General features: G+C 42.3%; 1 protein-coding gene across 2 annotated transcripts in view; it reads right to left on the bottom strand.

The window, feature by feature from the left end:
• Positions 1 to 12,729, bottom strand: part of tbc1d16 (TBC1 domain family, member 16) — a 31,077-nt gene that overhangs the window by 16,195 nt on the left and 2,153 nt on the right. The window contains exons 1-4 of one of the 2 annotated variants that reach the window (XM_084926063.1): positions 11,665 to 11,764; positions 6,681 to 6,893; positions 3,934 to 4,096; positions 3,475 to 3,783 (exon numbers count right to left, since the gene is read on the bottom strand). In XM_084926063.1, coding sequence (XP_084782189.1) covers positions 3,475 to 3,783; positions 3,934 to 4,096; positions 6,681 to 6,861 — 653 coding nt within the window. In that variant the 5' untranslated portion in view covers positions 6,862 to 6,893; positions 11,665 to 11,764. Of the gene's footprint in view, positions 1 to 3,474; positions 3,784 to 3,933; positions 4,097 to 6,680; positions 6,894 to 11,664; positions 11,765 to 12,729 lie in introns of those variants that run through there. The other variant, XM_084926064.1, reaches the window with a different exon arrangement.

Here is a 12,729-nt window from a genome sequence, read left to right as displayed (position 1 = left end):
TCTTGGCTCTTTCAAAGGAAGAGTACCCAGCCACTGGTACAGATATGTGGACGACACCTGGGTCAAAATCAAGACACAAGAAGTGGAATCCTTCACTGCGCACATTAACGCTGTGGATAAAAACATCAAGTTCACCAGGGAAGACACAAAGGACAACTGTTTGCCTTTCCTGGACTGCGCTGTGCACATTGAAGAGAACGGCAAACTCAACATCGAAGTTTACCGGAAGCCCACACACACGGACCAGTACCTCCTCTTTGACTCCCATCACCCTTTGGAACACAAACTTGGAGTAATTAGGACCCTACACCACCGGGCAGAACATGTTCCCTCTAAGCCTGAAGGAAAAAAGAAGGAACACACACATGTAAAGGAAGCACTCAAAACGTGCGGCTATCCTAAATGGGCGTTCTTAAAGTCAGCAAAGAGGCACAGAAAAGAAGACCAGACACCAGCGAGGGAGGATAAGAAGGACAGACGCAACAACATTGTCATCCCCTATGTAGCCGGTGTATCAGAAAAACTTAGGAGAGTTTTCTCCAAGCATGACATCCCGGTGCATTTCAGACCCAGCAACACGCTCAGACAAAAACTGGTTCACCCGAAAGACAAAACTCCAAAACAGAGACTTAACAATGTGGTGTATGCTGTACAGTGCAGCGAGGAATGCCCAGACCTCTACATTGGAGAGACCAAACAGCCACTTCACAAGCGCATGGCACAACACAGAAGAGCCACCTCCACAGGACAAGACTCAGCAGTCCATCTGCATCTTAAGGATAAAGGACACTCTTTCGAGGATGCCAATGTTCACATTTTGGACAGAGAGGACAGATGGTTTGAAAGAGGAGTGAAAGAAGCCATCTATGTCCACTGTGAGCGACCATCTTTGAACAGAGGCGGGGGTTTACGACACCAACTCTCTGCCGTCTATAATCCAGTTTTGAGATCCCTTCCCAGACGCCTTAACGCCCACTCACATCCTGGGCCATCTGACCTCAGGAATTCGCATGATAAGGTGGGGCCAGGTTTCACAATGAACACACCCGAAACTCTGGCTGATTGGGACCCACACCCAGTTTCACACCTTGGCTCAGGCGATTAGAGGATCATCAGGGGGTCCTTTTGTCCCTCTGTGGGGGGATACTCCCACTAGGTTTATATCTGGGACTCTCCACCATTTGACCTTAGAACTGAAGAAGCTTCTCGGATGAGAGGTGAAACGTCTTCAAGTAAACTTAAAGAAGTCCAGACGCTTTTCTTTGCAAGCTTCTTTGACTACGATGACCTGGATGACTGAGAACCTTCACAGACATAGGAGACAGAAGTTAAGCTCTCCTTGCAACATGGCAAATTGAACCTCCCCCACCCTCATTCAGATCTGGCGTTTGGAACTATTTTAGTTTTCATGTGACGTATGACCCTGAAGGTAAGCACGTCATGGACTAAAGTAAAACAGTATGTTGGATGTGCCACGCAATGCTCAATTACATGGGTGGGAGCTAGTGTGTTAGCGCAGTTAGCTCGTTAACGTGTCCAGCCCCATGCACGGGGCGATCCGTGGTAGCTCGTTAACGGAGATTTGCCGTGTTGTGGCGTTAACGTCATTTCAACGAGATTTACGCTGACAGCACTAGTGGGAACACAACGAATATGACTGCACATTTACTCCGACAGCATCCTAGTGCAAAGACAAGTGGAAGCAGACAAAAACAACAAGCACGCATGCTACAAACTTTACCCGAGTCATTTAGACAGCCGTTAGCACATGATTCTCCTTATGGGGACCTGATATGTTTAATATGCTGCTGAGAATATAGCCCAGAAGAAGCGTATAGTATAGCTTTTATTTTGGAAAGAGCCATTTCTCTGTAATAAACTCTCTTTTCCAAAGATGAGTGATTCCTCAATCAGATACAGGGCTCGCAAAATCGCTAGCCCGACGTCCCGGGGCTAGCGATTCTTCCAGTCGGGCTACCAAAATCTATCTCTGCCCTGCCCGTCGGCCTATCGTAGGAAGGAAAAATATATGTCAATGCTTTTGCATTCTTTCGGAAATGTAGCTGGGTAATTATGTCATTGGCATCGGTGAGCCACTGTCAATATGTGACATATTGAAATCGCGTTTGAATTTGCGCTTGTTTTTTGCTTTCACTTTGCAATCGCACGAACTGTGTATAGAGAGCGACAGCACTGATTGGTGTGTGATGATAATTTGCGCACCAATTCCTCTGACATCGTCTTATCAATCGTTAGCTTACTATGCAAACATGACAAGTGAAATCTCCCGCAGCAAGCTTAAACATGTGAGAGGTTGATCGCGCAGAGAATCGCTGAGCGTTATGTGAGTGCGTGTGTAAAAGCAGCAGGATATATATTTTAGTTCTGCTGAGCCAAATAAGACAGGTCAGGGTGAAGAAGTGACAGCCAAAGAAAAGCTTACCACAAAACGGAAAAGTTATGACAAATCAGACCATAAGGCAAAAAGAAAGTGGAGCTTTATGGTTTCATGGACAAAAGAATTTCTGTGGCTGCAATATGACGAGCTAAATAACCAGGGCTGCACATAAGTGGTCCGCAGGTGCGCATTCGCTGTCAAAATAAAAAACGGGCACAAGATAAGAAGTTGCAATGCGTGTTTGCGTACATAAGATTTTCAGGAGGAGGACAGACATTTGTTTAGAACTCTTAAAGATGTCGAAGAAGCAAGCTCCTTAAAGCAATTACTGTGGTGTTCCTCCACCTCCAAAGAAATGTCAGAAGGAGTCCGAACCACAAAAGAAGCACGTATTCTCGGAAAAGTAGTTGCAGGAGGTGAGCTGGCTTCAAACAAATGATGAACGCACAGAGATGTGGTGCAGAATGTGCCGTGAAAATTTAATAAATGACAAATTAAAAAGGCATGAACATTTTTTTTTTGTATCGAAAAAATATCGAACCGTGACACCAAAGTATCGAACCGAACCGTGAATTTTGTGTATCGTTGCACATATATATATATATATATATATATATATATATAGATATATAGATATATATATAGATATATAGATATATATATAGATATATATAGATATAGAAGAGGAGAAAAAGGTGACCTGACCAATTAGCGTGTTTTCATAATAATAATAATAATAATAATAATAATAATAATAATAATATTTTTTAATAATTATTATTTTTCCTCAACTTTGAAGGGGAAAAAAACATACAAAATTAAACAGTTTAAACTCTCCTATGTATAACTAATAATAAAGATTATTGTCTTTATTCAGGACAAGGTTATAAGTTGCCTCTAGCTACTAAAAAGCTGTATAAAAGATAATTTGTGTCAAATGCAACATTTGCTCATAATTGTCAGTCTTTTTATTATTAATTGATTTGTGACTTGGTGAGCCAAATTTTCCACTAATGTGGGCAATAAATTTATTCTATTCTATTATTAATAAGGCGACTTCCAATCCTCTCACTGACCTGCTCTCGTTGTCCAGGAAAACTGAGCCACTGCTTTCACAGAGGGCCTCGCTAACGGGGGACAAGCAGAAGGGAGAGGAGAAGGTGTCCGAGTCCGAACCCATAGTGCTGTCCCGGCTCACTTCATCCGACAGCTCACAGGAGCCCTCGTCGCCTTCCTCCCCAGCTGAGGGCAGCTGCTGCTGGTGTGAGGACGGATCGGCTCCAGCCTCGACCACCAAGCTGTGGCTCTCTGTGGAGGTGCTGCTCGTAATGTTCCTCTCCTCATCCTCGTCTTCCTCCTGGGCTGCTGGGGGACGGGAGTGAGGTCTGGAAAGGATGTTTATAAATTGAGTTCCTTGAGAGTATTTCAGTTCGTGCTTTACTGAAAACTGCTTCCCACTACTGTGTGGTGCTGATCGAGATATCAGCACCGCATAAACAACCCAGAGACACATTTTAAGTAACACGTTCTTGTACCGTCTGCCTCTGCGGCGGGCGTTCCTGCGTACAGGCGAGCTCTCCGGAGTGATGTATCGCAGCGCCTCTTCATCCTGCCTCTGGATGCGGGAGTTGGGGACCCAGGTCAGGATAAGAGTGGTGCCCAGGCTCTCATCCTTCTCCACATGGACACAGAGGTAGCCTGCAGAGGGCAACAAAACCTTGATCGTGTTATGACTAATTATGGTGGAGGTAATTTGGGAATGTAAGAAGAGCTTGTGAAGCATTTTATATATAGCAGCCAATTTAAAACAAATACGTAACTCGAGAACAGGGAGATGATGATGACGGAGGAAGTGTTGCTCATATATGCCAGGAAAAAAGGCAACACGTATTCAAAACCACTCCACTAGACGTGTACGGTCTTTACATGTATGAATAAGGTAAGTAGACAAAGGTAAAGCAATTCAACTAACGACCAAAGGCTTCATAAAACAGAGGAACAGCTCTTGTTTGAATTTATGAGGTAGTACAATAAAAACCTGAATGAAGTTTACAGCAGCTTATCAGACACAGCTATAAATGTCACGTGGTTTAGAGCCCCTTTAATCTTACCTTTTAGATAGAGGTTAGAAGTATAACTCTAGCTATTTTAGCCTTGATTTCAAAGCAAAAGTGTGCTCTTTTGGATTAGCAGCAGTATCAGTGAGGTTTATATAGGTTTATATTAAATCAAGTGCCTTTTTACTAAATTAAATTTACTGCTCTTTTTATATTTTTAAAATGTCATCTCACATTTTCTTTTTTGTTTTATGGTTTTCATGTTTGTCTTTTTATATTCCCTTGTGTTTCTTCTATATCTAAATGCATGATAGCTAAAAGAGTGTGACATCGCCTGCTTCACAGTTGAACACTTTCACCAAACAGGCAAATTTATATTCCATCTATTCAAATCCAAAGGTTATCACTACATCATTTCTACATATTTGACACTGGTGTGAAATTCTATCATCGCTGGCATGTGGATTGTTGAGTTGTGGTCACAAACACGTTTTATTAGGTCAAAGTGACCTTGACCTTTGACTGTTGAGTTCATACTTCAATCCAATTTGTGCTTTTTGCATTCACATACAGTGCTTTGCACCCCTCATGTCTTTATATTTTGCTTCTAAGGAGCCAGACTTTCTTTTTTTTTTTTTTTTTTTTTTTTACATGGTCTTGAGCAGTAGCTTTCCAGGCTTTCTGAATATATTTTCAATTATACCAGGGGAACACTTCTGTTGGTTAAGCCACTTAACACTGACCTGACAGTTACTCAAACATACAAAACGGCACCTAACCAAAAGGTAGCCAAAGATAAGACAGTTGGACGAGTGTGAAATGTTCACCAACAAAATGATTTCTACAGAGCCATGAGGTGAAAACATTTGAGGAAGAGACAAGAGAAGAAGTGTCAGGCGTTAACAAAAAATAATAATTATAATAATTCAGCAAAAGGACATCTAGTCCTTTTAGTGAATTATTATAATTATTATAATTCCAGCTATAATTTATAGCTGGAGAGTGTCTGAAAGTCACATCCTATTCAGCTGATCAATGAACTGTTCACAGAAGCTTTGTCAGGGGGGCTGTTAAGAAGAAAAAGAAGGCTGAGAACTTGTCAATATCTAAGGAGGAGGTCAGGAGAGAGGGATAACAGTGTCTAGACCCATCTGTAAAATATGATGGAGACTGTCATGGTATGGTGCTGCATTTCAGCCCGTGTTGGGGATTTTGTCAAAACTGAGGTACAGAAAAATACCTTCAGATTTTCATCCACAATAAGTATCTGAAAGATGTCTGACGTGGCACCTGCTTTATTTTTCAGTATGACAGCGTTCCCAAAATACACGGCCAATACGTTAAAAGCTTACAGGGATAGAAAAAACACAGAGTGGAACACTAGCCACGGACTGGCCAACCCAGACCCCGGACCTCAGTGTGGGATCATCTTGACAGATAGAGGAACAAAAGGCATCCAACATTCAGAGAAGAGCTTTGAATGTCCTTCAAGAAGCCTGGAGAGCTATTCCTGAAGACTGCTTAAAGAAATTACAAGAGAGATCGCTAAGAGTTCACGCTGTGCCGTGACACTATATGTTGACTTTCAAATGCTGTTTGCCTTATATATACTGTAAATTGCTGCACCCATTTCCCATTTTTTAGCAAAATAAAAAGAAATGAAGGGTAAATCAAGACTTTTGCACAGTAGTGTAATCTCCTGGAGTTTCTCAAATAACATGTTCTGAAGAACGAGGCATGTCACATTGACCGTCTTTGCACTTTGACCAGTTGTGCCAAACCGCCAAAGAGATATCACATTCACAAGTTGGAATGAACACACATCCCCCAAAGTATAACACCTCCGGTTGTGGCGGCTGCCAGCGCCGAGGTGTAAAAAGCACTTCCATGCCAGCTACAGATAGATAAAACACAATGTAATGTAATACAGTGTAATCGGTTTAACAATGCATGCGCTGCAAATACAACACAATCAAACAGACAAATGCACTGCAAAGTCAGTAATACCCTGCAAAAAAGTCTAAGTAACAGCTGGCGACAAATAGCTGACTTGAGCAAATTAAAAGGGTACAAAACACAAGTGTCTCAGCCATTTTCACTTTTTCATGACCTCTATAAACAACTGCATTACTGTCTTGGCTACTTGGAGCACATTTATGTATTTCCTTCTGTTGTATTTGTCAAGTTGAAAAGTTTCGAAAAAGAAAAACTTGGTTCAGTCTAACCTGGGTGGTGCTCAGCCAGGCCAGGCAGGGGTTCTGCGGGGTGCACGCAAACATTATTTTTGGAGAAGATAATCTCGCCATCCAGTCCCGAGCGTAACGATGAGCCCCCCGCCCCAGGGTTAAAGGTCAGGAGGTCGGAGGCCTTGGAGGAGGCACGCCGTAGGAGCCGACCCAAAGACATCTCCTCAGGCACCAGGACACTGCGCCCATCCTCTGAATATGAGAGATTAGGGAGTAGAAAAAGTCATCAGGTGAAGGGGAGGATATAAAGGAAAAATTAAAAGTATAATTTCAGTAAGGTAAATATTTGACAGAAGGTGCAGCACAAATTGGTTTAAGAGCTGCACTGATCCTCCGTCACACGTGTGCTAGTATTTACTGCAGTGTCCTTACTGCAACGCCCAGCCCTACAAGGATCCCCTCTCCCCGCCGTACTTGTTCAGCACTTTCCCATCCCACATTTTCTCTGCCGTGCACCTGCGCTCCCAAACACATTACCACCTTCTGCATACTGTACTACTGTGTAGCCGAGGGTGTCCCACCTTTTGCAAACAGCACACACATATGCCGTTGTGTGTACACACACGGAGAGAAAGACGTGCGCAAACACACTTTACTCCATCTGTGTGAAATTCAGGGCAGTTATCAGTAGCCAGCAGATGACATCAATGCCAGCAATGAATTGGGATCAGCTTGTCACACCAGCAGTGTTTAACTTGTCTGCTTTAGAAAGAAAGCTTTGTGCGATGTCAAGTTAGATGTAACAGGGCTCTTTTGAAGCTTCTGCTTCGGCGTGTTGTTGAAGGCTTTCGTCTCTGATAAGGTTTAAAGGGGATCTTAGTTTTCAGACTCAAAGAAAACTAATTAAAGCCTTACTTTTGCATTTAACTTCTCTTCATTCACATCAAAGAACTGCAGAATGCAATGATAACTTTTATTTATCTTAGCTGTGCCTGTATCTTTGAATCCAATGCAAGTGTGTAACCTTGTTCTCTTGCAGGCTGAACACCCCGGCATGTACTCCTCACTCTGAGGAATGTTCCCTGCTTTTTCCTCAGAGGGCATGTTTACCTCTGCTTGATTAAGAAGCCACCCCACTTCCTGATGCCAGGCCCCAGACAGGAAAGCTACTGGCACGAAATCCGGTGCAGGACCACTTTTTTGGGGGGTGGGGGTTAGAAAGTGTCTGTGGTTTCTTGCAGATGTCAGTAATCTTAGGCTTAGTCCCATTTTACTAGTTTTGCTCATCACTGTTTTTAATTTAGTAGATTAACACATTAACATTTTGAATTTGGCACAAGATTAGACTGCTACTGAACCCGTCATAAGACAATCTATTGTACACTCACCTGCCATTTCATTAAGTACAACGGTTCAGCTGCTTAGTACAAATGTCTGATCAGCCAATCACATGACAGCATTCAGGCACAAAGACATGGTCAAGATAGCCTGCTGAAGTTCAAACTTGGGCTGGGCCATATTATACCCTTCACGGTAATACCGGTATAATGTTAGGCAACGATAAAAATAAAATAAAATATCGCGATAGAATATGGGTAAAACGCGCATGCGCAGTGCCTTTGTTTACATACGCACGTTCCGAAAAAGCATGGCGGCAAGGGAGAATGAGAAGGGGGGGAAAGCGGATCTTTGAGTGAAATGGATGAACCAGAATTGGTTTGTAAAAATGGTGCAACTTCAGTGATGTGGAACTGGTTTGGTGTTTGTCTGTCAGATGCCCACCAAAAGACATTTTTTTGTAGAACATGCAAGCGGCTGTCGTTATTACTGTATTTGTCTGACTAAGGTGCTCGTAAATCTGGGAGTAATCTGGGTCCAAAACTCCATCCACTACAGGTCCCAAAGTCAAACGAACACTGTGGCACATTGAGAGTTAAAAACTGTCTAAATTATTTCACCTTTAATAAAATGATCAGCATTGCTGCTTTACCAGGTGTAACAATTAAGTTTAACATCCAAGCATCCATGAGAACAGAATTTATTGCATTTAACGGAGTTGGAAGTTAGCTCGCTAGTTTTGCTAGCTACCTAAGCATGATATAGCATGTTCTGACAGAGATTTCTGAAAAAATTAAAACGTACAGCTCTGCTATCACTTCCAACATAAATGAAGACAGGAAACTAAACAGCAGTGACGTTGGTAGGGTTACTGAAGTTGGGCTAGCTGGTATATAATGATGTGCTACGTGATCGCTAGCGACACAGCTATGTTAGCATAGTAAAAACAGTGAAGCTGCAGGATGAACGCTAACACTTTTCCACTCGATAAACGTGAGGGTTCCTGATGGTTAGAGACAAATGCAATCGCATGGCAGGATGTTGTAAACGGACCAAACTTCAGTCAGATAATCCAACCACAATACGAGGTTAGTCATTAATATACTGCAACAACATGGGAATAGAGCAGCTGTGATAGAATACAGCATTAAGGAATCAATGGTACAGAAGTGGAGGAAGCAAGAAGTATGAGTTGAATAAAGTTTGATTTATCTGACTGCTTTGTTTCGCTTAATGTGCCTTATAATCCCGTGCACCTTATGGTCCGAAAAATACGTATTTGACTTTATTTGGCACAATGCAGTTTAATGTTGCAAAGAACCTCTTTTTAACTTCAGTGGATATTATACATGGTAATGCTCAGGATATATCTGCCGATTTCTACTGGAAATTTCAGCAAGAAATTTGCATTTGCACTGTTAAATTTTTATATAGCTTTAATGCACATAAAAAACAGCTGCTTGTTTAAGTGAAAATAAATGGATGGGTTTTTTTTGCGCTAGTAAAGTTGTGGAGTTGTATTTTGTCTCCCATCAATTATGTCGTCAGTTATATCGTTATCGCAAATTTTCAAATATATATCGTGATAAATATTTCTGGCCATATCGCCCTGCTCTAGTTCAAACTGAGCATCAGAATAGAGACAAACGGGAAACTGAGGCTACAGTCCACACAGGATCACCAACAGTGGACAACAGAATATTGGAAAACATTGCCTGGTCTGATGAGTCTCAATTTCTGCTGCCACATTTGAAGGGTAAACAACATAAAATCATGGATCCATTCGCAGGTCACGTGATGGTGGTGTTGTGGTGTAGGGGATATTTTCTTGGCAACCCTCCACAGTCACCAGATTCAATCCAACAGAGCACCTTTGGGATGTGGTGGAACGGGAGATTTACATCATGGATGTGAGCCAAAAAAGATTTGTGTGATGCTGTCATGGCAATATAGACCAAAATCTATGAGGAATGTTTCCAGCACGCTTTTTGAATCTGTGCCACAAAGAATGAAGGCAATTCTTAAGGGGGAAGGGGGTTCTAACCACTACTCGGAAAGTACAGCTAATACAGTAGCCTATGAGTGAATATACATAAATACTTCAGACTAGCAGTAAATGAAGAAAAAGAATAGTTGTATTTCTGCATACTCTGATCCATGCACATAAAACATGCAAACTGACCATTATTCAAATAATAAGAGGGCTAGACCGTAAAAATGATTCTTTTGTGAAATCCCTGCTACTGTACAACTGCGCAGTAGTTATTTTGGTCTGTGTGCGATTACAGGGTGAACCGGGTCACCTTCTCAATCAGGCTGGACAGCGTCCTCTCACTCTTTCCTTCCCCCTTCATCTTTATGCTGTCAACACCTTGGCGTGCGCGCACATTCCCTCTCTTCTCTGACCTTTCAGTTTTATCAAACCGCTCACATGCTCAAGACTGAAACACCATCTTCGCCTCAGTCTAGTCCTGCTGTGACAGACAGAATGCTTCACATTTTTCGCAAACTTTTAACGGATCACCTGCCAGAAAGAGAGAAACTCTTAATGTGAACATGAAACTTTGCAAGACTGAAGCTGAGCTGAAAATGTAGAAAGCAACAAGCTTCCACGATCTCAAATTCTCACCTCTGGGCTACATTAATTAAGTTGTCACATTGTGACATATGAATGAAGGAGCCAATACTTAACACTCCTATTTCATCATCACTGTATATTAATGCCTAAGGCAGGTGGAAAAAAGGAAGGCTGAAAAACAAGATTCTTCTGAAGTCAGCGAGTTATGATAAAACGTTACAGGTGACTCAGTGGGAAATGGTTATAAACACAGCATAGTTCTCTCATTTTTTCTTTTTGGTGTTTGGCCAAACTTGTTTTACATGTTAAAATGACTTAAGTGTAAACCAATATTAAGTTTTTTCAGATATGGTGTTGATAACTTGCAGTACAGACAGGACAAAGATAAGTAGCTTTTTTATGGATAGAATTGAAAAGATGATTCACCTTTTTTAATTTTATTTTATTAAATATGAAGTGATAACATGTATCCATCTCATTTTGCAACAGAAACAGACCACAAACTACAACTTGTCTCTAACAGGTCCCACACATAGGGAGCACTTTGAGAAACTTAACTTAATTACGATGCGCTCAGGTTATACAGATTAGACATGCACCCGTGACGTGGGTCAACGCGTTTCTGAGGACATAAAAGGGTGCCTGGGGGTGGTTTGATCCCTGCCCTGACTGCGGTGGGGCAGCCTGTGCAGCAGAGGCGTGCCGTGATGTCCATCAGCTATCAATACAGTCCTGACAGGCAGCATCCGCCTGACAGCGGAGGCGAGGATGGACGAGCCTATTTACACGCAGGCCCTTACGAGTATTTACTGTGGCTCTGTGGCCTGAGCCACACTCTGTAGCACCTTGAACATAAATATTTTACTTTAGCTCAGCTGAGCCATGGCCGAAATCCGACTGCTTGGCTGGTGTTTTAAAGCCGTCCGCGTTTGCATGCAACTTAAAAGTTGCCGGGAGACAAAAACACTTCGGGCTCGTACCGGAGAAAAGCGTCCTCCTCGGCGCTTTGGCACACACCTGTTCCAGCGGCAGAAATGAATGAATAACAAGCAAATTGTAGAGAAGCGGAGCGAGAGGGGAAGGGGGCTAAAGCAGCTGAGCTCTCACCGTCAGTCCCGCCGCAGGAGTCTACAGCCCACACCGGACAGCCATCACACCGGGCAGGCAGGGGCCGAGCGGGACGTACCGGCGCTGTCTCGCCTCCTTTCTCCCAGATCCGGCTCTGTTGTTATTAACTGTAAGTCCTGTTTGTATCCTTGTTTTCCGACAGGGCACGCTACATGTCTGACTGCTGCGGTTTCTACAGCGGAAAAAATACACTTCCGGTTTGAATTTTCAAAGTAAACGCTCGCGCTAGACTAACAATGCGTGCGGTTTAATTTGTAGCCCGCACATGTCGCGCTTCCTACAACTACCCGATCGTTTGCGTCCTACTTGACTTCACAGCTCCCAGACCAATCCACAAATTTATTGCTGCTTCCGGAAATTTAAAGGGGTTTTTCTAGCCAAAAAAGCCTGGGCGTAGATTTCATCTTCAAAATAGTGAAAGAAAAGTTGGAGCATGGCAGCATTTGAAAATACAAATGCATTTCACACCATCCGCAGTCGTCATCGGCCCCAGCCTATCATAAAAAAGCAGAGCTTTTTCATCATAAGTGACGTTTTAAAGGTCACTGGCAAAGGCTTGAATACAGTTGGTCAGAGGCTCTTCACACACCAGCACTGCTGCCTTTACCTGCCAGTACAAACCTGATTATTTTTTTAGGTTATTTCCCACTTGAATAATATGCTTAATGTAAATCATACAACCATACATACATACATACATACATACATACCACTCAGAATACAAAGTGTGCAGTAGTTTTGTGTCAAATGCATACACTAGTGGGGCATGCAAGTCCAATTACTCAGAGGGAGCATGATCACCCTCATCCAAGGATTCATCCAGCTATGAGTCAGTTACATCATGGTTGGCTTTTATCAAACTGTTCAGAGGACACAGTAAATGTGACATCTCATCATAGTAAATGCTACACAAGTGCTGCAGACAAACAATTTTCGAATTATTTTTTAACTATTTCACAAAAAAATAAATGCAAAAATCATTTTCAAAAATACAAACAATTAAAATAGTTATAAAAAATAAATACATTTCAAGGCATTAAACCG

Source organism: Perissodus microlepis, chromosome 4 (assembly GCF_051167445.1).
Source record: "Perissodus microlepis isolate ML-2025 ecotype Zambia chromosome 4, ASM5116744v1, whole genome shotgun sequence".
Taxonomy (NCBI): Eukaryota; Metazoa; Chordata; class Actinopteri; order Cichliformes; family Cichlidae; genus Perissodus; species Perissodus microlepis.
The sequence above is the reverse complement of the archived record's forward strand: the minus strand, read 5'-3'. Positions and strand labels throughout refer to the sequence as shown.